The sequence below is a fragment of the Talpa europaea genome (genome assembly GCF_964194135.1).
Source record: "Talpa europaea genome assembly, chromosome: 7".
In the NCBI taxonomy this organism is placed as follows: Eukaryota; Metazoa; Chordata; class Mammalia; order Eulipotyphla; family Talpidae; genus Talpa; species Talpa europaea.
Window position 1 is genome coordinate 84,546,975 of NC_140074.1, and position 23,247 is coordinate 84,570,221.

Here is a 23,247-nt window from a genome sequence, read left to right on the forward strand (position 1 = left end):
TCTGTGCAGTAACATCCAGGTTTTTCTGGGCCACCGGAGGTGCTTGTCCATGATATGTGTATTTTACACACAGGGACCTTGTTTTGTGGTGGCCTTTCCTCCAGGACTTCACATGGAGACTCAGCGGGGGTGGGGGCAGTGAGGTAGGACAGGGAGCAAAGGCACGCTGGACTCATGTGGGTGCACTGAGCATGCTCCCCCATACACGTGTGCCCCTTGTGCACCCAGCCCCCACCTCTGCAGCAGCAAAAGGCCAGAGCACTCTGGGGAGAGGGCAGAGGTGCCTGACTGAGATCAGGCTGGGGGGCTTAGGTCAGTGGTGACACAACTAAAAGAGGGTTCTGAAAGGCTGGGAGACCTCTGCTCAGAAACCGGGGGAGGGGCGAGTCCTTGGGCAGGGGTGCGGGAGTTGGTGGATTTTATCCCAGCGGTGCCTGAGCAGCAGTGATTTGTGGGTGGGCAGACTGCTTCCCTGGGGGAGACAAGTAATGCTCATGAGTCACACCACCCGAAATACATGCAAAAGCTGCCTCCATCGCCTTTTGCTGCAGCCCAGATTGACAAGTTTGTTTGAAATCGCCATCCACGAGGTTTATTTATAATCACACCTTAAAAAAAAATCTTGCAGGTCTCCCTTCCACCTCCCCTACACCCCCCTTGGCCAGACTCAGCAGGCGGAGCTACTGCCAGCAAAGATACATCAGGGGGAGGGGAGCTTGTAGGGGAAAACACCACTTACTGCCCCATTCTGCACCTCACCCAGTGTCAGTCCTTGGACTTAGTAGCCCCAACCAGGGCGACAGGAGTGGCCTGGCTGCCCGTACTGGCATAAGGCCCACCAGCGGTGGCGACCCATTCACCCCCATCGACCCCAGCCATGGAATTTCATTTATTAAATGGCGAGGCGGCTGTTGGCAGCCCCATCACTTGGCTGTCTTTGTTTCTCTTGCTGTGTGGGCGCGTCTCGAGCACGTGGCAGCTGGAGCGCGCAGGCCACAGGAAAAGCTACCTGGGTTGAATCTATGGGCCCCCTGGCAAACACAGCCCGGCTGCCCAGAGGCCAGGCCCCCTAACCCATGTCAAACTCCCCCCTCCTTGAGCTCTAATATTTTGCAGGGTAAGGATGATTCACCCTGTCTCTCCACGTCCAGCCCTATCTCCGAGTTGGCTCCCCATTACCTGGGAGTGGCCCAGAATGGATCCATTCTCCAAACTTTCTTCCCCAAAGCCCCCAGTCCCGGCCCAGCTTTTGGGCCTGGGATTAGGGAGGAAAGGACTTCAGGATTTCCCTTCGGGAGTTGTCATCACCCCCAGGAAGCAGGACAGTTAAAGAGAAGTCACACACAAGGTTCTAAAACAATTTAATGAGGAGATGTGCAGGCATTCGCTCAGCCACTCCTAGCCTCCCCTCGCCAGCTCTAGCCCCCTCCCCAACTCTGGCTGCAACCACGACACTCTGCTGACCCCTTGTGGTCGAGGTGGGCACTGTCCCTGGCGGACGTAGACGCCGTTGGCTCCTCCCAGGCTGGAGAAAGGGGCGAGGCTGTCCACTCCTCCCTCACCCTTTCCCGCCCGGGCCTGGCACCTCAGGGTGTGGAGGAGGAAGGAAAGAGGACCACACAAAGAAACCCGGGAGAGGCGGGGAGAGTTTGCAAGCTTTTGCAAGCACCTCCCACACAAACACGTCTTGGATTGCTCTGTGTCGGGCTGGCGTGGAATCCCTTATTCCCGTCTGGTTCTAAGGTGGGTTCACCAAGGCGCTGTGCCTGGTTCTGCCACCTGTCTCAGTCTGGTGGGGGGAGCAACGCTCAGTTTCCAGGGCAATATCTGTCCTAAGTCACCACAGGAAATAGTATCCAGAGCTTCATTTTAAAGGTGAGTGGTCTGAGGAACCAGAAAAATGAAGCAATTGGCTTAAAATCACAGAGTAAGGAAGATTCTAATTCAGTTGCCTCTAACATCCCAGTCTCTTCACCCTCGAGGGACTGAGCCAAGCCTCTAGTTCCACCAGTCCTTGCAGTAGGGCAGCCGGCAGAGACCAGTCTCACTTTTATCACAGCGTCTGCAGAAACCCTTCTGGAAGGACCTCTCCGCCCTGGGGTTATTCAGGAAGGAGACAGTCTGGAATCAGTCACTTCCTCTCCTCAGGGGACCACCTGAGGTGGATGTGGGGAGCTGCCACCTGCTGCTTTCTCTGGCAAACCCTACTCCGGTCCTTGCAGAGGACAGTTCTGGGGCAGGGCTGTTCTCCCAGCTTCGTGTACATTCTCTTTCTAAGAGCAGCTGTGGCAGATGGAGTTAAATCGTACAACAGGACAGGGAAGGCTACTCCATGAAATTTCAAGTGCCAGACCCCTGGTTACTCAAATAACCCTTGGTACTAATGTCTCCCACCTTTCTGAGTCCCTCCCTCCCTCGCTCCCCCCATCGTCGCTGTTTTCTGGCTATCTGGACCCCTCCTCACATTCCCCCCACCCAAACTCCATCCTGAAGGCCACACCTTCCCCTTCGTCCTAACACCGAAGCGAGGCCTGGAGCCCCCTCCCTCGTGAAAGGCAAAACGCCAGCGGCCGGGTGGCGCCCCAGCCGCGGGTGTCGGGGCGCTGGCACCGTTTGGCCGGAGGCGCCGTCTGCAGCTCGCAGGAAGAGCGGGAGACCGTGCGGGACCCTCTGCGGCCCCCCGCCACCCCAGCTCCACGAGGCGGACTACAAGCCCCATGATGCCGCAGGGCCAAGGGCTACAAACTCTGCCCCGCTCCCCGCGCCCCCTCCCCGCCGCTCGGCGTCTCCCCTCACCGCGCCGGCCGCCCGGGCTATGCGGCTGCGAGGCGCCGGGGGCTGCGGGCGCGCGTCCCTGAGGCGGCGTCCCCGGGGCCCGCGCCCCGAGCGCCCCCGCGCCCGCCGCGGGCGCCCGCTCGCTCCGCCGAGCCGCGTCTTTGTGTGCGGGGGTGTGGAGGGAGGCGCGAGGCCGCGCCGCGCCGCCGAGTGCCCGCTCCCCGCGGGCGGGTGGGGGCCGCTCCGCGCCGCCCGCCGCCGCCGCCGCCTCTCGAGGACGCCTGCGGCCCGCACCGCGCCGGGCGCGCCGCCCCCGCCCGCCGGCGCCGCTCGCACATGCCCGAGCCGCAGCCCGGCGAGCAGGCAGCCGGCCCCGCGCCCCGCGGCCCCCCGCCCCGGCCCCGGCCCCGGCCCCGGCCCCGGCGCCGTCCCCCCTCCCGGGCCGGGCGCCGCGGCCCCGGCATGAGGAGCGGGCGATGATCCCTGCCAACGCCTCCGCCAGGAAGGGGCCCGAGGGCAAGTACCCGCTGCACTACCTCGTGTGGCACAACCGCCACCGCGAGCTGGAGAAGGAGGTCCGCGCCGGCCAGGTAGGGGCGCCGTCGGGGCGCAGCGGGGACCCCGCGGCCCGGGACGCGCGCCCGGCGTGGGGAGGGGGCGCGGCGCGCGCTGTCCCGCCTCCCTGGCGAGTTTGCAGCGCTTCTTTGTTCACGACCGCGGCTTTGTGCTTGTTGACCCCGAGAGGGTGAGGGGAGCGGCCCCCGCCCGCTCCCCGCGGGCCCGAGCCGGGGGCCCACGTGTGCTTCTGACCCTCCAGGTTGGGGCGGGGGACACCGTGCGCCCTCCGCCGGGGCCGGGAGGGCGGCGGGGAGGGGCTGTCTGTTCCGTGCGGTGGGAGGGTTCGCGCCGCTCAGCCGAGTAGCTGCACCTGCCTGCCGTGGGCGCGGGCCAGGCCTGCGTGGGGAGGGGGTCGCAGGTCAAGGATCAGAGAACTGGCTGCGAGACACTCCCAGGCATCCCGGCCCCACCCAGTACCCTCTGCCCTGGGGATGAGGGCTGAATCTGTTTACTCAGGCTGGTCAGAGTCCCATGATCCCCCAAACCCTACCACCCACTCAGGAATGGGGACTGAAGACCGAGAGACCCCCCCCCCCTCCCCTTGGGGACGCTCAGAAGGGCCTTGTCCAGGTGCTGAAAGGCGCTCTCCTGCCCTCTGGTGCTGGGGTCTGGCTTCTGGGAACTGAGGGAACTAGGGGTCATTGGCTACAGGAAGGATTTGAGGTTCTGCTAGTGGGTGACAGCGGGTGGGGCAGCCAACTTTGGCTGGGTGTTGGCCTCCAAAAAGACAGGGTAAAGGATGGGATCTCCTGGCCATTCTTCATGAGGAAGCAGGTACAGGTCGCAGATAGTTTCCAGCTCTGTCCTTGGCTCCCAGGCCATAGGCAGGCACTCCTGGTGTGGACCACTCACCCAACAGCAGAAGCAGGAGTCAGTACATGCCCCAGCCTGCCCTGGGTTGCTCTAGCTTGAGGCCTTCAGACCCAATGCAGGTTTTGGGATTGAGGCCATGGGCAGGAGTACACCCCTTTGGGGATATGTCTTTCCAGGCCCACTTCCTGAGTCACAGGAAGTTCAGTGGAGGAGCTGTCTGCTTTTCAAGGGATGAGTGAGCAGGACTTCAAGCTGGGTGAGAGTCAGTGTCTCTGAAGTCCACCGCTGAGCCCTCAGGCCAGCACGGCATGCAGCTCTGCCTAGCAATACCAGGAAATGTTGGGGTGACCTGAACTTCCAAGGCTCCAGGCTGGTGCTTACTTCCTTCCTGCCTCTGCCAAGTTGCTTCTTAGACCATGTCTCTGTTTATCCATCATAAAGTGGTTTGCAGCCTTCATGCCTTGCAAAGGAAGCCAGGTCAGAGTGCTTGGTCCCAGGGAACTTAGAAGACCCCATTTTGGTGATTGTGACTTGCAGGGTGCTAAGAGACCACCCAGTCTCTTCTGGCTCTTCTCTACTTTCTTCCCCTGAGGACAAAAAACAAGCCTCTGAAAGAGAATACAGCTGGGGTGATTTAAATCTGATATTAGAGGAACTTCCTAATGGGATGGTGGAATGATTGTTAGGCAGAAGACTAGTCACTGAATTTCCAGAATGCCTCAAATCCCACTCCTTTGTCCAAGGTGGGATGGATGGTCCTTTCCCTGCAGACACTGGAGAGAGGCAAATGCCCTAGAGGAAAAGGCTTTTTCACCCTGGCCTTGGTGATTGGTAGTCCTTAGGTTAGCAGCCATCTTGCTGGAGTGAGTGTGAGGTGGGGAGCACTGGAATCTGCTGGAAGTAGAGAGGGTTTGAAGCTGCCAAATGTGTCTCTCTTCCTCTCCTCTTACGCTTCCTTAGAAACCAGGCCCCAGGTTAACCCCTCCTTTCCTCTCACCTGGTGCGTTAGTGCCTCCTTGAAATGGACACCTCCTGCCTTGATCCAGACCAGAGGGAATATAGAGCCCTGGGTGAGGTTAGCGCCTGTTCAGCCACAAAGGAGCGGGGCCAGTTTTCTTCGTCACTCCAGGGGTGCCAGCAGGGAAATACCAATGAATCTGGGCAGAAAAGACCCCTGTCTGTACCCTGGCTTCAGGGCTGACCCAGAGTGATGGTTGCATCCAAAAGTACATTCTCAGTCCTCAGGGTGTCAGGCTTCCTGGGTGCCCTCCCCAGCCATTTCCTGCAGGGAATTGGAGGCCGCTGCCTAGATCATAGTGAAACCCCTGTGGATCCAAGAGGGCCAGTGTTCCTGACCTCTGTTCTGCCTGGCACTAACTGTCACAGAAAACAGCCAGGCTTTCCCCAAACTCACAGCAGCTGGGTTTCCCTGGTCCTCACTTGGCATAGCTGCCTCTTCTTCACTCCAAGCAGCCCCACAGAGGCGCTCCCACAGGCAGGCTTGGCAATGCCAGTTGACTGATGAGGGGATGGCATGGCAGGCCTCAGAGCAAGCTCATGGGTACTGCTCAGCCCCAGGTAGTTGTTCTGGGGACAAGAAACGGAATAGTAGAATGATGGAAGGTATTCGTGGGTGTTTTTTGGTGAAGAAAATGGTCCTTGACGGGTGAAATGGGTGGTGGGAATTTTAAGGTGACTATAACTAAGTTGAAAATGCATCCATTGTACAAAAATGAAAAATGATGTAAAAAATAAATAAAGAAAAAGAAAGAAAAAGGTCTCTGACCACCCCTAGCTGGCACCTGACAGTGTGATGCTTATTGGGTGCCTTGCTTCCTGCCATGCACATGCCTTGCTAGGTTCGGAGGGGGCGAGGGATTTCAGGCCAGTGGATGTGCCAGTTCTCCCTTGACTGGCACAGCCCTGAAGTTGGCACAGCCAGCTGGGCATGACCTGGTGCCAAAGTCACGAGTCCCTAGTTCCCTGGGGACTCCAGGGGGAGGTTAGACTGTAACTCCCTGTGGGAGTGCTGAGAGGGGCAGGTTCTTCCTCTGGCAGCAGGAACTCCGAGGAGCCAGACAGTGGGCCCAGGGAAACACTTTCCTTCTTTCTGGGACTGCCTCCACCATGGGCCTCCATCCTGCTTTCCTCAGTTCATCCTTCTAACCTCGAGGCAGGCTGGTGGGATTGTGGGGCCTCAGGTGCTCAGACAGAGGCTATCCCACCCAAGGTACCAGTTGTGTCCAGGACCTTGGGGCGTACCTGTGACCCTCCCCCTCTAACAAGGGCAGCCCCAGGTATGGGCCATCACCATAGCTTCTGAGTTGGGAGGTTCAGGAGAGGGAGCCACAGATTCCGGGAACCCAAAAATCAATATGGGATGAGGGGGAGGAGCTGCGTGGGTAGGTGCCACCCCCACTTGCCCAGCTCAGCCTGAGGAAGCATTCTGCCCATCCCTCCTAACCCCCCCCCCCCCAGTGAGCTGAGACATAGCTGCTCTTACACCCCACTTCAGTGCACGTGCAGGAGCTGAGAAGTGACCTCATCAGACTCCAGCTGTCCTCTCAGGGGCTGAGGGAGGAAGGGGCAGGGAAAGGGGATGGAGGCTGAGCAGGCCAGGTCCCAGGGTCTTATTCCCTGACCCTTCTTCTCCAGCACCCATGTTTAGTCTATATGTTTGGTGTGTTCTTGTAAGGTTTCACAGGACAAAAGCATTCTGCTAATGTTAAACAAGTTTAAAAATATCCTGCTGGTGCATGTGGGTGCAAGGGGTGTGCCTGTGCATATAAGCTGGCAGTGACCGCGTGCGCGCACGCGTTACTCATGCAGAGCCTCTGCAGAGCCAGAGGGCAGCTGGGCACACATGTGCTTGCACAGTCAGGGGTGCACATGTACTGTGAGTGAGGTAGAGGTAGCGCACGTGTCCTGTTAGTACTGTGCACATGTGTGCATGTGTGTGCATGCAGGTGTGTGCCTGAGTGGAAGCAGGGAGGCTCTCTGCCCAGGGAGCTCCAGCTCCTAAGCTGCAAAGACCCCTATTTCTGACTGCAGCTGAGGCCTACTGGTATGAGAAGTTTCCATTCTCTTGGGGGAGAGGGCTGGGTGTTGGGTTTCATGGGAAACCTTTTCATTCCAGCAATTAAATAGCTGTAGGCCTTTGCTGAGGAAATTAATGAATTCTTCCACCTGGGCTTAGGGCAAGGTGCCACTTCTAGTGTGGGCCCTGCTCTGGGTGGGAGCCGGTGGGAGCTTCTTTAGGGTTTGGCTGGGTATATGCAGGGTTTACATTGGCCCTAGAAAATAGCAGTGCCCTGGGGACCCTGTGTGTGTGTGTGGGGGGGCTGTCGGGAGAGCTCCTAAGTAGTGTGGGTAGAGAGGGCATCCCTGCTGGGAGGGTGGCAGCAGCATCTGGAGCCCTGGGGCCCGGCAGGGTGCCTCGCCAGCTCCCTAGGGCCTTGTTAGCAGCAGCAGCAGTAGGGACAGGGATGGTGAGGGCATGGTGGCTCAACTGTAGCCCCATGGGAAGGCCTCCTCTTAACTTCTCCAACCAGTTCAGGGTGCTCTACAACTCCTACCCAGGGCTTAGGGAGCCCCCAGGTCAGGACCCCTTTGGAACCCAAAATGGGCAAAGAGTAAATAGCGTTGCTCCTCTTCGATGGAAAGCATGTGGAGGAGCAATAGGGGGGCTACCTAGGTCTCAGAGTCACAGCTTAGAGGGCCAAGGGGGTCAAGCACTTTTTTTTTTAACCCTCCTAGTGTATTTAGATATGAAGAAATGGGGCCTCCCTGGTGATGCAAGCGGTTGAGCACAGCACTGTGAAGCTGCCTACAACCTCTGCAGCGCGGGTTTGATCCCCTCAGGCTGGGGAGATACCCATATGGCGAGCAGACCTCTCCTGACTTGCCCACTGCTCTCCTCAGCAGTGTATTTCGTCAGTCTGCCTGTTCTGTTCCCCATTCTGTCTCTGGTGAATCCTCTCACCCCCCTGCGCATCTGGCCTATACCCCTGTTCTTGTGTGCATGAATAAATAAATCTTAAAAATAAAATAAAATAAATTTGAAAAAATGAAGAAATGCCAATACAAGGTTATAAAAGTCATATAAATCATTTAAATAATTTTTAAAAATTGCATAGGAATTTATACACATGTTTTTATAAGTATGTAATTGTTGCTAGAAGATTTATAATGAAAACCAGTGGTCTCCACTCTGCCTCTCCCCCCAGCAGCAACTACTTTAAACTCTAGGCTGGTCAGCTGTTTACTTCCATGATTATAACAATATACTTCTATGGCTATTTCTTGGTTTATTAGTTTTACACTTAATTTCTCCCCCTCCCCACATTCTTCAAATGTAGTCATCTATGCATTTTTCAAACAAATATTAATTAAGCACCAGTTATATGCCAGATACTGTTTAGGTCCTGGGGACAGGGCAGATAGGGCCTTCCCTTTGTGGGGCTTACATTCCAGGGAGACAAGAACAAACAGTTTAATGCTGGATAAACTAAAGCAGGATAAGGGGCAGTCGATCGGTAAAAAATACCTGTCATTGGGGCCTCCTTGGTGGTGCAGGGGGTTGTCTCAGTGCTATGAAGCTATCCACAGCCACTGCAGCACAAGTTCGATTCCTGGCCAGGGAGCTGCCCACATGGCACAGCAGACCTCTCCTGTCTCGCCCGCTGCTTCCCTCAGCAGTGTATTTCAGAAGATTCACCTGTTCTGCTTCCCACTCTGTCTCTGGTGAATCCTCTCACCCCCCACACCTCTGGCCTGTACCCCAGTTTTTGTATGCATAAATAAATAAGTCTTTTAAAAAAATAGCTGTCCTTTAAGACGTTGTCAGGGCTGGCCTTTCTAGGGAGGTGACATTTGAGTGGCGACCTAAAGTAAGTGAGGGAGAAAGCTTCATCGCCATGGAGGGTATCCAGAAAATGCTTCCCAGAAGGCCAGAAGGCTGTGTGTGGGAGTGGAATGGGGGAGATGTGGGGGCACACAGGAGTCCAAAGAGACGTCCAGGGCTATTGGATTCTATTCTAAACAGGCTCACAAGCCATGGGAAGGTTTTGATTTGAAGACTGGCAGGACCGGAGTAACATTTCACAGGAACACGGTGGCTGTGATTAGACCAGAGTAGTGGAGAGAGGGCCAAAGGCGCCAGGGAGAAGGCAACAAAGCCACCAGGTGAGGGATAGGGTGGCAGGGACCAGCATGGTACCCTGAAGGTGTGGAAAGCTGAAAAGGCTTTGGATCTGTTTGATGGTAGAGCTCATAGGGCTAGGTTTTGCTGATGAAGCAGACATGGAGAATGAAAGGAAAAGAAGAGATAAAGTCAGGTTTCTTACCTGAAAAGAGAGTGAAGGGAGGTACTGTTTGCTGTGATGGAGGAACCACAGGCGCAGCCCCACGGATGGCTGGAGTGTAGAGAGCAAGGGAAGAGAGGTCATGAATGGCTCATCTTATTATTCATTCAATTATCTTTTCATATTTTTCTGAGGATGTAAATGACTCTTTCCTCTCCCAGATTGCTTTCTTATATAGGTTTCCCCTGCTACCTGAATGTAGAGCATTTCTATTTGGTACAATGTGGTCTGGGAATGCTGTTGCCATTAATTTATATGAAATAATTTTTGAGCATTTCTAGATTTCCAAAATTACCTACCAAATACTTTCAAATATTGAGGGAAACCTGTATTTCCTGCATTGACGTGTGTCCCTTGAGTTTTTAGCATCTGTTGGCATGTTTTGGTATCCTTCATGTTGGCAGCTTTCTCCATACATCCAGTCACTCCTGGCTGGGAGTGTGGTGCTTACTGATTTACTGGAAGATGACTGGGTGGCAAGCTGGCCTGCTTATTGTAGGATTCCCACATGTCTGTACCCAGAGGTATTGGACAGTAGTTTCTCCAAGGAAGAGTCGCCAGTTCCTGCTAGGAGTAGGACGGGGCAGGCTGGCTGGCAGTGGTTCAGCACCCGAGGTTTCACTATTGACCAGTTTTCAACCCCATAACTCCACCCTCAGACCAAATCATCTCAGGCTCATTTTATTTTATTTTATTTTTTAAAGATTTATTTAGGGCCTCCCCGGCGGCGCAGAGGTTGAGCGCTGGGTTGCGAAGCTGCCCGCAGCCTCTGCAGCGCCGGTTCGATCCCCGGCTGCTCCCCGGCCACCGGAGGAGGGTCCCACATGGCGCGCAGACCTCTCCTGCCGCCCGCTGCTCCCCTCAGCAGTGTACTTCGGTCCTTCTGCCTGCTCTGCTCCCCGCTGTGGCTCTGGTGAATTCTCTCACCCTCCCGTGCTTCTGACTGTACCCAGTGCTGGTATAAATAAATAACTAACTAAATAAAAGATTTATTTATTTATTTATTTATACCAGCACTGGGTACAGTCAGAAGCGCGGGAGGGTGAGAGAATTCACCAGAGCCAGAGTGGGGAGCAGAACAGGCAGATGGAAGTATACTGCTGAGGGGAGCAGCGGGCAACAGGGGAAGTCTGTCTCACTATTTGGGACCCTCGCTGGGCAGTCCGGGATCAAACCCGCACTGCAGAGGCTGCGGGCAGCTTCACAGCCCAGCGCTCAACTGCTGCGCCACCAGAGGAGGCCCTCAGGGTCATTTTATACAGAGAATAAACCCCTGGCATCCTGTGGAGAGAAGGAAGCCATCTCCCAGCTTTGCAAGTTTGGTGATGATGGGGCCAGGGAATCTGAATTTTCATCAGTCTCCCTTGATTCATCTCTGCGCCTTTCTCTATCTCTGCCATTGCCACTGGCTGCATTTCAGAAAGGCTTACTGAGCACCGGGGTTTGTTCCCCTTTTGAGTACTTGGGTTCTCATCTGCTGATCTCTCTTTTCTTTATTCTTATGGGTTTTAAATATTTTATTGATATTCTGATACTCACAAATTTACCATTTGGGCACTCTTCATTCCTTTGTATTGATCTAACTTTCTGTCTAGTGTCATTTTCCTTTCACCTGAATAACTTCCTTTAACATTTCTTATGTGTCTTCCGGTGATATGTTCTTTTAGCTTTTGTTTGTTCACAAAAGTCTGTTTCCCCTTTATTTTTTTTAACTTATTTTTAAAATATTTATTTATTTAAATAAATAACCCCCTGGCTGGGGTTCAGGCCAGATGCACGGGAGGGTGAGAGGATTCACCAGAGACAGAGCAGCGAGCAGAACTGGCAGACTGACAAAATACACTGCTGAGGGGAGCAGCAGGTGAGACAGGAGAGGTCTGCTGTGCCATGTGGGACCCTCGCCGGCCCGGCCGGGATCGAACCGGCACTGCAGAGGCTGCAGACAGCTTCAAAGCACAGCGCTCAACTGCCTGCACCACCAGAAGAGGCCCTCCCCTTTATTTATGAAGGATATTTTCACTGCATAGAGATTTCTAGGTCAACAGTTTCCACACCAGCACTTTGTTTTACTTTTTAAAAATAATTATTTATTTATGCATGTAAGAGCTGGGGTGTAGGCCAGAGGTGCAGGCTGTGTGTGTGTGGGGGGGTGGTGGTGGTGAGAGGATTCACCAGAGACAGAGTGGGGAGCAGAATAGGTGGATCTACTGAAATACACTGCTGAGGGGAGCATGTGGGTCACCTCCCTAGCTGGGGACCAAACTCCTGCTGCAGTGGCTGCGGATAGCTTTATAGTGCTGAGACTTAACCCCTGTGCCACCAGGGCGGCCTCACACCAGCACTTTAAAGGATCTCATTCTATTGTGTTCTACAATAGCTTGCATAGTTTTTATGATAAACTATTTTTTATATTAGAGTATCGCCTCTATTTGTTCTTCCACATATAATCTCTCTCTCTCTCTCTCTCTTTTAATGCTTTTAAGATCTTTATTTTACCACTAGTTTTCAGCATTTGATTGTGATGGACCTTTGTGTAGTTTTGTTTGTATTTGTCTTGACTGGAATCCATTGATTTGTCCTTGATTTGTCTATTGATGAATCTTGTGGATTTATCATTATATTAGTTTCTACAATAAATTACCACACTCTAGGTGGGTTAAAACAACAAAAATGTATTCTGTCGCAGTTTTGGAAATCAGAAGTCCAAACCCAGCAGGATCCCATCCCCTTCAAAGACTCAAGGGGAGAATCCTTCCTTGCCTTTTCCAGCTTCTGGTGTTTCCAAGCACATTTTGGCTTATGACGCCATAACTCTAGTTTCTACATCCATCTTCACATGGAATTTCTCTCTGTGTATGTCTCACCTCTGTGGATCTTACAAAGATACTTGTCATTGAATTTAAGGCTCACCTGAATAATTAAAGCTGATTTTATCTTAAAACTCTAAACTTAATTAAATCTGCACAAACCCTTTTTCAAAATAAAGTCATATTGACAGATTTAGAATGTGGACATATATTTTTGGGAACTACTACCATTCAACCTACTACAGTTGTATAGTATATGTACATGTATATGGGTATATACATATATACACACATATTTCATAATAGCTTTATGTTCATATATATTTTTTAATTCTAGAGTATACTGAGCTATTTATCATCTCTTATTTCTGACTATGCTTCTGTTAAATTATTTTTATGCTAATGTGGGTCATATTTTCGTACTTCTTTGCATGTCTAGTTATTTTTAACTGGATGTTGGGCATTGTAAATGTGATGTTAAGCATCTGGATTTTATTGTGCTCCTTTAGGCTTTATTCTGGCAGATTAAGTTACTTGTAAATCAGTTTGATATCTTTGAGCTTATTTTTAATCTTTGTTATATTTAGTCTAGGTGAGCCTTTTCTCTAGGGATAGTTTAGCCTACTACATAACCCTTGTCAGAGCTCCAGTAAATACGCTGGGTAATCAACAAGGATATTCCACTTCAGAGGCCTCCCTGGTGGCGCAAGGGGTTAAGTCTCAGCACTATGAAGCTGTCCACAGCCACTGCAGCACAACTTCAGCCAGGGCAGTGACCCACATGGCACAGCAGACCTTTCCTATCTCATTCGCTGCTCCCCTCAGCAGTGTATTTCAGTCAGTCTGCCTGTTCTATTCCCCACTCTGTCTCTGGTGAATCCTCTCACCCACCTCCCTGACCCTTGCACCTCTGGCCTGCACCCCAGTTCTTGTATGCATAAATAAATAAATCTTTAAAAAAAAATAAAAGAGGGGCCTCCTTAGTGGCGCAAGGGGTTAAGCACAGCACTGTGAAGCAATCTGCAGCCACTGCAGCAAGAGTTCAATCCCCGGCAGGCCAGGGAGCAACCCACATGGCACAGCAGACCTCTCCTGTCTCATCCACTGCTCCCCTCAGCAGTGTATTTCAATCAATCTGCTCCCCACTCTGTCTCTAGTGAATCCTCTCACCCCCGTACCTCTGGCCTGTACCCCAGTTCTTGTATACATAAATAAATGAATCTTTAAACAAATTAAATTAAAAAATTAAAAAAATAAAAAAGGATATTCCACTCCAGCAGCTGGAGACTGAATGTCTGTCTGTTGTGGGTGAGCTCTATATATAGGAAGTTTAGTATTTAGCAAAGACCCAAAGGGACCTTATGCATATTTATTGAGTTTTTTTTTTTATAACTCATTCTTTTCTGGAATTCTGTCCTGCAACTTCTAGCTACTTTGCCACTCATCCCTCTACCCTAAACTTTTCTTAGTTTCCACAGCTCCTCGGTGAGACCACCCACAATTACAGCCTAAAATGTTTCTCCCGCTAGAAATCCAGGCAATTTTAGGACATACCTTGTTTATTTCTCTTACTTCAGGGATCACAGTTCACAGTCCTGAATTACTTGATATCTAATGTCTGAAAACAATTATATATATATGCATACACACACACATATACACATACACACATATGTGTGCGTATGTATGTATGTATGTAACAAATCCACTATTATTTATTAGTTTTTCAATAAGTTTAATTCCTTGACAGGCACAACATCATGCAGATTCTGTGTCCTGTGGCCTTAGCAGGAAGGTTGCTTCAGGATTTGGCACAAACCACACTGCTGTTGCCATGAGCATGCGTTCCCTTTCCCCAGATGACTCTAGTTTTCTTTGGTTCGCCACCAGCACTCACTGTGTAGTTCTTTGCTTTATACACATAAGCACATCTCTTGCCTAAATATAATTTATTTTCATGAGCCTAACACCTTCACTTTTTTTTTAAATAATAAATTTTATTTTTATATTCCCCATATAATTGCAGCCCCCCCCATTCTGACCCCAATCCCTCCCCTTCCGCCCCCGCCCCCCTAAAAGTGTCTCTGGTTCATAGTTTTTTGTTGATTTTGATTTTCACTTTCTTATAGTTAATCATTTTCCTGGTCCCTTATTTAAGTTTTCTAGATTCCTGCTATGAGTGAGACCATCCGGTATTTTTCTTTTTCTTTCTGGCTTATTTCGCTGAGCATGATCCCTTCCAGCGCCATCCATGTTGCTGCAAATTGCATGTGTTTATCTTTTTTGAATGCTGAGTAATATTCCATGGTATATATGTACCACATCTTCTTGATCCAGTCATCTATTTTTGGGCATTTGGGCTGTTTCCAAAGCTTAGCTATTGTAAACAGTGCTGCTATAAACATAGGGGTGCAGGTGTTCTTTGGAATTGATGTTTCTGTGTCCTTTGGGTAAATACCTAGGAGTGGAATTGCTGGATCATATGGAAGCTCTATGTTTAGTAGGTCCAGAAATCTCCACACAGCTCTCCACAGTGGTTGGACCAGTTTGCACTCCCACCAACAGTGCAGAAGAGTTCCTTTTTCTCCACACCCTCGCCAACATTTGTTGTTGCTAGTTTTTTTAATATGTGCCATTCTCACTGGTGTAAGATGGTATCTCATTGTAGTTTTGATTTGCATTTCCCTGATTACAAGTGATGTTGAACATTTTTTCATATGCCTGTTGGCCATTTGCATTTCCTCTTCAGAGAAGTTTCTTTTTAGCTCTTCTGCCCATTTTTTGACTGGATTATTTTCTTTGTTGTTGTTGAGTCTCATCAGCTCTTTGCAGATTTTTGTGATCAGTCCTTTATCATTAGTGTTGGGTGCAAAAATGTTCTCCCAGTTGGTGGGGTTTCTCTTTGTTTTTGTTATTGTCTCTTTTGCTGTGCAGAAGCTCTTTAATTTGATGTAGTCCCAGCTGTTTATCTTTGCCTTCACTATCACTGCTTTGGGTGATGCTAACACCTTCACTTTTAAGAAGAGCTGTCTATCCCCTCTGGGTCCAGAGACCCCACTTGGAGCCGGCAAGAGTGGCCTTGGGCCATAGCTGTCCGGCTGTCTTTTACAAGTCCTCTTCCCAGCCAGCCCCCAAGATGGCAGAAAGAGCTTATTTTATTTATTTTGAAGCAATTGTTTTCTCTGTGATGGGAGGGTAATCTTAGTTTTCTCATCATGGTTGGAGGAGGAGTCTTTAACTGGCATTTTAATGAAGTTGTGGCAGGAGAAGAGGAGTTACATGCTGGTGATCATTACTGTATTTAACTAGAAATTCTAAACTCCTGAAATATATTTAAATATTTAACAACCATGTGCTTTTATCACTCAGCAAAACTCTCATGTGATTATAATCATGCTATTCACAAAATAGTGATGGGATTTATAGAACATTTTAATGCATAGTATATCCCGCAGGCACAGGCCATGGGATTGAATGAGTACCTTGAACATATTCTTTCATTCTTATCAATGTATTACTGCAACGGTTTGTTAAACTTCACTCAGTGATAATGTCAGTGACCCATTGGTGGCTCTTCCAGAAGGTGTGGTCTTGGACAACTAGGCTAAGTCCTGCCCCAGGTGCCCTTCTTGGCTGACAACCTCTCTAGCTCATCCTTTAACCCCAGGTTCACTCTTCACAGGAGCCCACTGGGCCTTGGAGGAGTGACCCCAGGCAGGGGACCTAGGTGCACAGGAAAGAAGAAGGTCACTCCCTTTCTCGGAGTTACTCCTGCCCTGTCTTGCAAGCCCTTTCTACTCACCTGGCCACAGCTCCCCATGTCTGTCTTTTCCATTGCCTTGTGAGATGGGCAGGGCAGGGCTCAGACTGACTGCCTCAGAGGTGACCAGGGGTACATCTTCACCTCCTTCTGCAGGTGGACATCGAGCAGCTGGATCCCCGTGGCCGGACTCCCCTGCACCTGGCCACCACACTGGGGCACCTCGAGTGTGCCCGTGTGCTCCTGGCACACGGCGCAGATGTGGGCAGGGAGAATCGCAGTGGCTGGACAGGTGGGCAACCCTACTCACCCGACCCATCTCCAGGGTCTCCTATATATATATATATATATATATATATATATATATATATATACACGATGTCCTCACCTCTGGTGACTGAAGCGAGCCTTAGCAGGGTGACAGCGTTTCCCCCTCCCCCAGTGCTCCAGGAGGCTGTGAGTACCCGGGACCTGGAGCTGGTGCAGCTGGTGCTGCGGTACCGGGACTACCAGCGGGTGGTGAAGCGGCTGGCGGGCATCCCCGTGCTCCTGGAGAAGCTGCGCAAGGTGAGCGTCAGCCTCAGCCTTCCCACCATAGCCCTGGAGCCCTATTTCTAGCGCAGGCTCAGCCTCTCTCTGTTTCATCCCCCAGGCCCAGGACTTCTACGTGGAGATGAAATGGGAATTCACTAGCTGGGGTAAGAAGGACCGAATGGGGACCTTGGGGCACTTTCCCACCTCAGGGCTTCTGCACGAGCTGCTTCTCTGCCTGGAGCACTCTTCTCAGAGCTCTTCTGCAGTTCCTCATCTTTTAGATCTCAGCTCAGCGCCACCCCCTCAGCGAGGCATTTCCACACTGCCTCAGACACTGCCTCCATTCCATTGTTATTTCCTGCACTCTGTAATGATTTTTTTGTTCATTACCTGTCACTCCCTGTTAGAAAGGTAAGCTCCAGGAGGACAGGGGCCCTGTCTTCTTCAAGGTTGAGTTCCAGTAATTTGGACAGTGCCTGGCACACAGTAGTTGTCAAGAAATATTTGTTGGAAGATTGGATGAGTGAGTGAATGAACTGACAAATATAGACCGTAGGAACTTGGTGGTGGCCAAACAGGCTTGTCTTTGACCTAAAGTCTCTCACATCTGAGTCCTAGTCTACATTTGTGTGTGGCGAGTTGGGGGAGGGGCTGTTCTCCCATCAGTTTCCTTGCTCTTCCCTGGCCACATCACTGACCCCCGTGTCCTGAGATGGCCGAGGCTGTGCACATCAGGCAACAAAGCCACCTCTGACCTTCCCTTCCACCTAGTGCCCCTGGTGTCCAAGATCTGCCCTAGTGATACCTACAAAGTGTGGAAGAGTGGGCAGAACCTGCGGGTAGACACCACGCTCCTGGGCTTTGACCACATGACATGGCAGCGAGGGAACCGCAGCTTTGTCTTCAGGGGCCAAGGTCAGGCAGACAGGAGGTGGGGCAGGGTGGGAAGACCGGGAGACAGCCCTGTGTCACCGTGACCTCGATGCTGTTCTGTGGCTGGCAGACACGAGTGCTGTCGTCATGGAGATCGACCATGATCGCCGGGTGGTATACACGGAGACTCTGGCACTGGCCGGGCAGGACCGTGAGCTGCTGCTGGCTGCTGCCCAGCCCACTGAGGAGCAGGTCCTGAGCCGGCTCACTGCTCCCGTGGTCACCACTCAGCTTGACACCAAGAACATCTCCTTCGAGAGGTGAGTGGGTATGGCCTCGGTAGCCTAGAGTCCGCCTGGTAGGGTGCCCCCTCACCTGGACCACTCTGCTTCCCCAGGAACAAGACTGGCATCCTGGGCTGGCGCAGTGAGAAGACAGAGATGGTGAATGGGTATGAAGCCAAGGTGAGGCCACAGCTCTTGGGTGGGTCCCAGGCCCACATTTGCCTACAGTGAGCCGGCCAGTGGCTTCCTGACCACCCTCTCTCAGCCTGGGAAGTGCACAGCGATGCAGCGTGGAGGGAAGGGCCTTTGAGAGACAACTGAGGAGAATGACCAGAGCTTTTGGAGCCCTCATAGTTATGGCCAAGGCACGGCACTGCCCTCAGAGAGGTGCTGTTATTCATTTTACAGATGTTTATTGAGGCCTTTCCACAGTATTCCATTTAATCTTTTTTTTTAAAGATTTATTTATACAAAGATTTATTTATTTATATTTATACAAGCACTGGGTACAGTCAGAAGCGCGGGAGGGTGAGAGAATTCACCAGAGCCAGAGCGGGGAGCAGAGCAGGCAGAAGGACTGAAGTACACTGCTGAGGGGAGCAGCGGGCGGCAGGAGAGGTCTGTGCTCCATGTGGGACCCTCCTCCGGTGGCCGGGGAGCAGCCGGGGATCGAACCGATCGAACCGGCGCTGCAGATGCTGTGGGCAGCTTCGCAACCCAGCGCTCAACCGCTGCACCACCAGGGAGGCCCCATTTAATCTTTACAGTAACTCTAGGTAGGCATTATCGGCTCATTTTATGAAGAGAAAATGGAGGCTTGGAGTGGTTAAATGACCTGTACAAGGTCACAGTCGTAAGTGGCAGAACTGAGGCTCAGAACCTGGTTGCCTGACTCCTAATAAGAATGGGTTGAGGGCCTCCCCGGTGGCGCAGCGGTTGAGCGCTGGGTTGCGAAGCTGCCCGTGGCCTCTGCGGCGCCGGTTCGATCCCCGGCTGCTCCCCGGCCACCAGAGGAGGGTCCCACATGGCGCGCAGACCTCTCCTGCCGCCCGCTGCTCCCCTCAGCAGTGTCCTTCGGTCCTTCTGCCTGCTCTGCTCCCCGCTCTGGCTCTGGTGAATTCTCTCACCCTCCCGCGCTTCTGACTGTACCCAGTGCTTGTATAAATAAATAAATAAATCTTTAAAAAAAAAAAAAAGAATGGGTTGATTACTCTGGGATCCCCATGTCACCCACTGGGGCCACGCGGTGCACTGATGAATAAGGGACTAGCAAATTCTATAAGATTTTGTATTGTTGCTTCCTCCAGGGAGCTTTCCTTGGTTCTACCACTGGGCAAGGCCTCTGCTTTTTGTTCCCATGTCCTGTGCTCCTCCCACCAGAGTGTATCATATTATGACTGTCCGTTTTCTTATCTCTTCAACTAGATTGTGAACCTCAAGAGGACAGGGTTCCTGTTGGCTTATTCATCACTGTATACCTGGTGCCCTCCTCAGTGTCTGGCATATAAAGGTTCCCCACAGGGTCTTTGTTGAATGAATAAGAGAATGAATGAATGACTTCATGCATTTACTTGCGCTAAGGCCTGGAGACTGGAGCAAATACCTCTGCCTAACCCCCACCCCCGTTCCTTGCAGAGAGTGTTCAGAATGCCTTGGAGGCGGGGGTAGGAGCACCCGAACTGTCTCTGAGTCCTTTCCCCATCTGTCTTTAGGTGTACGGGGCATCTAACGTGGAGCTCATCACCAGGACACGGACAGAGCACCTTTCCGAACAGCACAAGGGCAAGGTCAAAGGTAATGAAGCAGAGGCAGATGGGGGAAGTATTGCAAGACTCAAGAAACCAGCTCCCCACTGAGTGTCTCCATCAGTATTCCCTCTGGCACCCTAGCAAATGCCAGGAGAGTTTATTGAGGCAAATAGGTTTCAATTCAAATACCAAGTCCTAATGGACTGGTAGCGACTGCCTAGAGTGCGACTACGAAGAGTCTAAGGTAATATTTGGGCTCAATGGGAAGGAATGCTACAAGTCATTACTAATGTTTAATTTGGATTTGGGAGGGACGAGAAATGTTAAGTATGCTACTAATTGGCCATTCTAGTCTAGTGGGATGTACTCTAGGCAGAAAGTCAGGGGCTCTGCCTCCGGTTTTCTGTGTCCATTGATATACAACCTGACTCTGGGTATTAGTCTGTCTGAAGTAGAAACTCCTACCCCCAGGCGGGGGGGGGGGGGGGGGGCGGACAAAAGGAAGTCATTAGTATGGAAATACCTGCAGGAAAGCATCCACACCCATGTGCACAGCTAACCTGCACACCAAGTATTTTTTTGTCCAGCGTCATCAATCTGGAGAGTGATAATTTTGGAATTTTCTCCTGACTCCAAGGCCTATTTTTATTCCAGGACCACTTCTAGTGGTCCTGGCCCCTGCCCTTTGGAGTCCTCAATCACTTGCAGAGGAAGGTGCTGAGTATGTGGTGTGGGGGAGTGCTACCTGTCTGCAGGTACTGGCTTCCTCTCTAGGTCTTGGCTGCTGTCACTCCTGAGGGTTGCGGTATCCTCTGAGGTACTGTATTTCTTGTAGGATGTAAGACACCTCTTCAGTCCTTCCTGGGAATTGCTGAGCAGCATGGGGGCCCCCAAAATGGGGTGAGTGTATGCCAGGGGCACCCCTGTGTAGAGGGATGTGGATATGGCTCAGGAGGAGGCCTGGGAGGCATCCTGCTTGGAATGGCCGACTCAGACCTACTTTGCACAGTGCCCAAGGCCATGCCAGCTCCACAGTGGCCAGGGGGGAGAGGAGAGCTCAGGGACCCATGATACCAAGTGTCTGGCCTGGCATCAGGGACTGAGAAGGGCTCGTGGGTCCCTCCCTGTGTGGTACAGACCCTGATCACTCAGACTCTGAGCCAAGCCAACCCTACTGCCATCACCGCAGAAGAATACTTCAACCCCAACTTTGAGCTTGGCAACCGTGACATGGGCCGCCCGATGGAACTTACCACCAAGACACAGAAGTGAGGCCCCCTGCCGGTGCTGGGAAGGGGTGGGCAGGGCTAGGCTGGGCTGGGCTGGGCAGGGCATCCAGACGATGCTGGAAGGTCATGGTGTCCACAATGTCCCTCATCCTTTGGGATCTGGGGGGCAGGTTCAAGGCCAAGCTGTGGCTGTGTGAGGAGCATCCCCTGTCCCTGTGTGAGCAGGTGGCCCCCATCATTGACCTCATGGCTGTCAGCAATGCGCTTTTCGCTAAGCTCCGGGACTTCATTACCCTGCGCCTGCCTCCTGGCTTCCCTGTCAAGATTGGTGAGGCTCCAACCCCATGCCCCTCAGTCTCTGTTTGGGATTGGGGTTTCAGTGAGGTTAAACAGGGGGGTGAGATACATGGGGTGAATGATGGCACCTGCGGTTTTGTCATCCTCAGAAATCCCTATCTTCCACATCCTCAACGCTCGTATCACCTTCGGGAACCTCAATGGCTGTGACGAACCGGTGCCATCCGTGCGAGGCAGCCCAAGCAGCGAGACCCCTTCCCCAGGCAGCGACTCTTCCAGTGTCAGCAGCTCCAGTTCCACGAGTGAGCACCTGTCCCTCCTTTCCCCTCCCCAGCAGAGCCCCTTCCCAGGGCATCAGGGGAGGGCTGGGTCTGGCCTACACACTGATGCCCAGCTCTGTGCCCTCAGCCTCCTGCCGCGGCTGTGAGATCTCCCCGGCCTTGTTTGAGGCCCCACGTGGCTACAGCGTGCTGGGTGGTCAGAGGGAGGCGGCCACCCGTGATGACGATGACGACCTGCTGCAGTTTGCCATCCAGCAGAGCCTTCTTGAGGCGGGCAGTGAGTACGACCAGGTGCGTCCCACAGCTGTGCCAGGCCATGGGACTGTGGCAGCACCGCCATAGCTCACTGGCCCATGTTCTCTCCCTCCAGGTCACCATCTGGGAGGCCTTAACTAACAGCAAGCCAGGCACTCACCCCATGTCCTACGAGAGTCACCAACAGGACAGGTCAGTGCCGACCAGTCCTGAGAGGGTTTGGAGACGCCTTCCCCCCAATACACATGCACAGAGTACCCCAGTACCCTGTCACCCTGGGCGAGGACACTGCAGGCTGAGCAGCCCCTATTGACCTAGAGAAACTGTGGTACCTCACCAGGGACCCTACACTACCAAGGTGGCTTCTACCATCACCCTTTCCTGGCAGTGGAGTGGGCCGTACCTGGGTGGGCCGGCAGTATTCCAGCTGTGGTCAGGGAGTGGGGTTCAGACCTCATGGCCTTCAAACCCTCACCATTTAGGAGGTTGGGGCAGGGGTTCTAGAAGATGCAAATGCTCTGGGCTGCCACCAAGAGGGAGGTAGGGAGAAAGGACTCTGAAGGGCTGGGATCTGCCACAGTCGCTGCGAGGCAGGAAGGTGACTCAGGACACAATTTCCACTGGAGGGGTGGCCAGGCCTGCTGTGCCCTGGGGCCTCCGCGCCGTCTCCCTGCCTGGCTCATGGGCAGGTGCACCTGGGAGCCCGCGACGTGTCTTACCCGCCCCCAGGAGCGCTCCGCCCACGCCGCAGCGCCAGCCCGCATCCCCTGCGTCCCTGAGGTCGGTCTCCAGCCGAAGGCCCAGCCCGGGGCCAGGTCCAGGTGGCCACGTGTTCCAGAGCTACGACGAGCAGCTGCGCCTGGCCATGGAGCTGTCAGCACAGGAGCAGGAGGAGCGGCGGCAGCGTGTGCGCCAGGAGGAGGAGGAGCTGGAGCGCATCTTGCGGCTGTCACTGACCGAGCAGTAGCGCCCACTGCCGAGCCCCTTGGCCATGCCACGCCAGGCCCGCCCCGAAGTGAGATCAGCCCCAGCGGATTCGCCCACCGAGCTGCAGCTGGAAACTGGAGCGGCGGCCTCAGGGGCATAGTGGAGCAGCCGGTACCAGATGGGGAGGAGTTTGGCAAGGCTGCAGGGCACCTTTCTGGGCTAGGGCCCTGAAGGCAGCTGGCACGGCCAGATCCCCTGCTTTGCTGTATCCTGACCCTCACCCCTCACCTGGGGCTTAGACCTGTTGAAGGGTGGAGCCAGGCGGTCCTGAGGGGGAGAAGGGTCCTCAGAGGAGCAGAGTCCCATCCTTGCTCCTCCTGGCCGGCCCTCCCTTCCGCTCACTGGTCCCCCTCCAGGACACTGCCCGTGAAGCCTTTGCATCTCCCCTCTTCACTCCTGGGGCGGGGACAGCTGAGCTCCCCGCGTGCTGTGTTGCTGCTTTGTCCCAGACACAAACCAGCAAGCACGTCAAGGGCCCCCACCCCGGCATTTCAGCGTCAAGTGCACTTAGCGGGGTGCCGGGCTCCCCCAGCCCCCAACCCTCCCGGGTCTCAGGGTGGTCCCAGCTTCTTGGGCGGCCAGAGGTTGAAGTCCCCATCCCCAAGGCACGATTTTATAATCAG

At 53.0% G+C, this 23,247-nt stretch overlaps 1 protein-coding gene across 1 annotated transcript; it reads left to right on the top strand.

Moving 5' to 3' along the window:
- Positions 1-3,251: 3,251 nt before the first annotated feature.
- On the top strand, positions 3,252-22,604 carry ANKRD13B (ankyrin repeat domain 13B; the record flags this gene model as incomplete). The annotated part of the gene is made up of 15 exons (XM_084236637.1): positions 3,252-3,365; positions 16,293-16,428; positions 16,579-16,703; positions 16,789-16,834; positions 17,442-17,585; positions 17,674-17,863; positions 17,941-18,007; positions 19,540-19,621; positions 20,411-20,475; positions 20,713-20,843; positions 20,975-21,132; positions 21,251-21,403; positions 21,510-21,673; positions 21,753-21,829; positions 22,367-22,604. The coding sequence occupies 15 exons, from the start codon at positions 3,252-3,254 to the stop codon at positions 22,602-22,604; spliced, it is 1,890 nt and encodes a 629-aa protein (XP_084092763.1).
- Between the last annotated feature and the right edge of the window lie 643 nt (positions 22,605-23,247).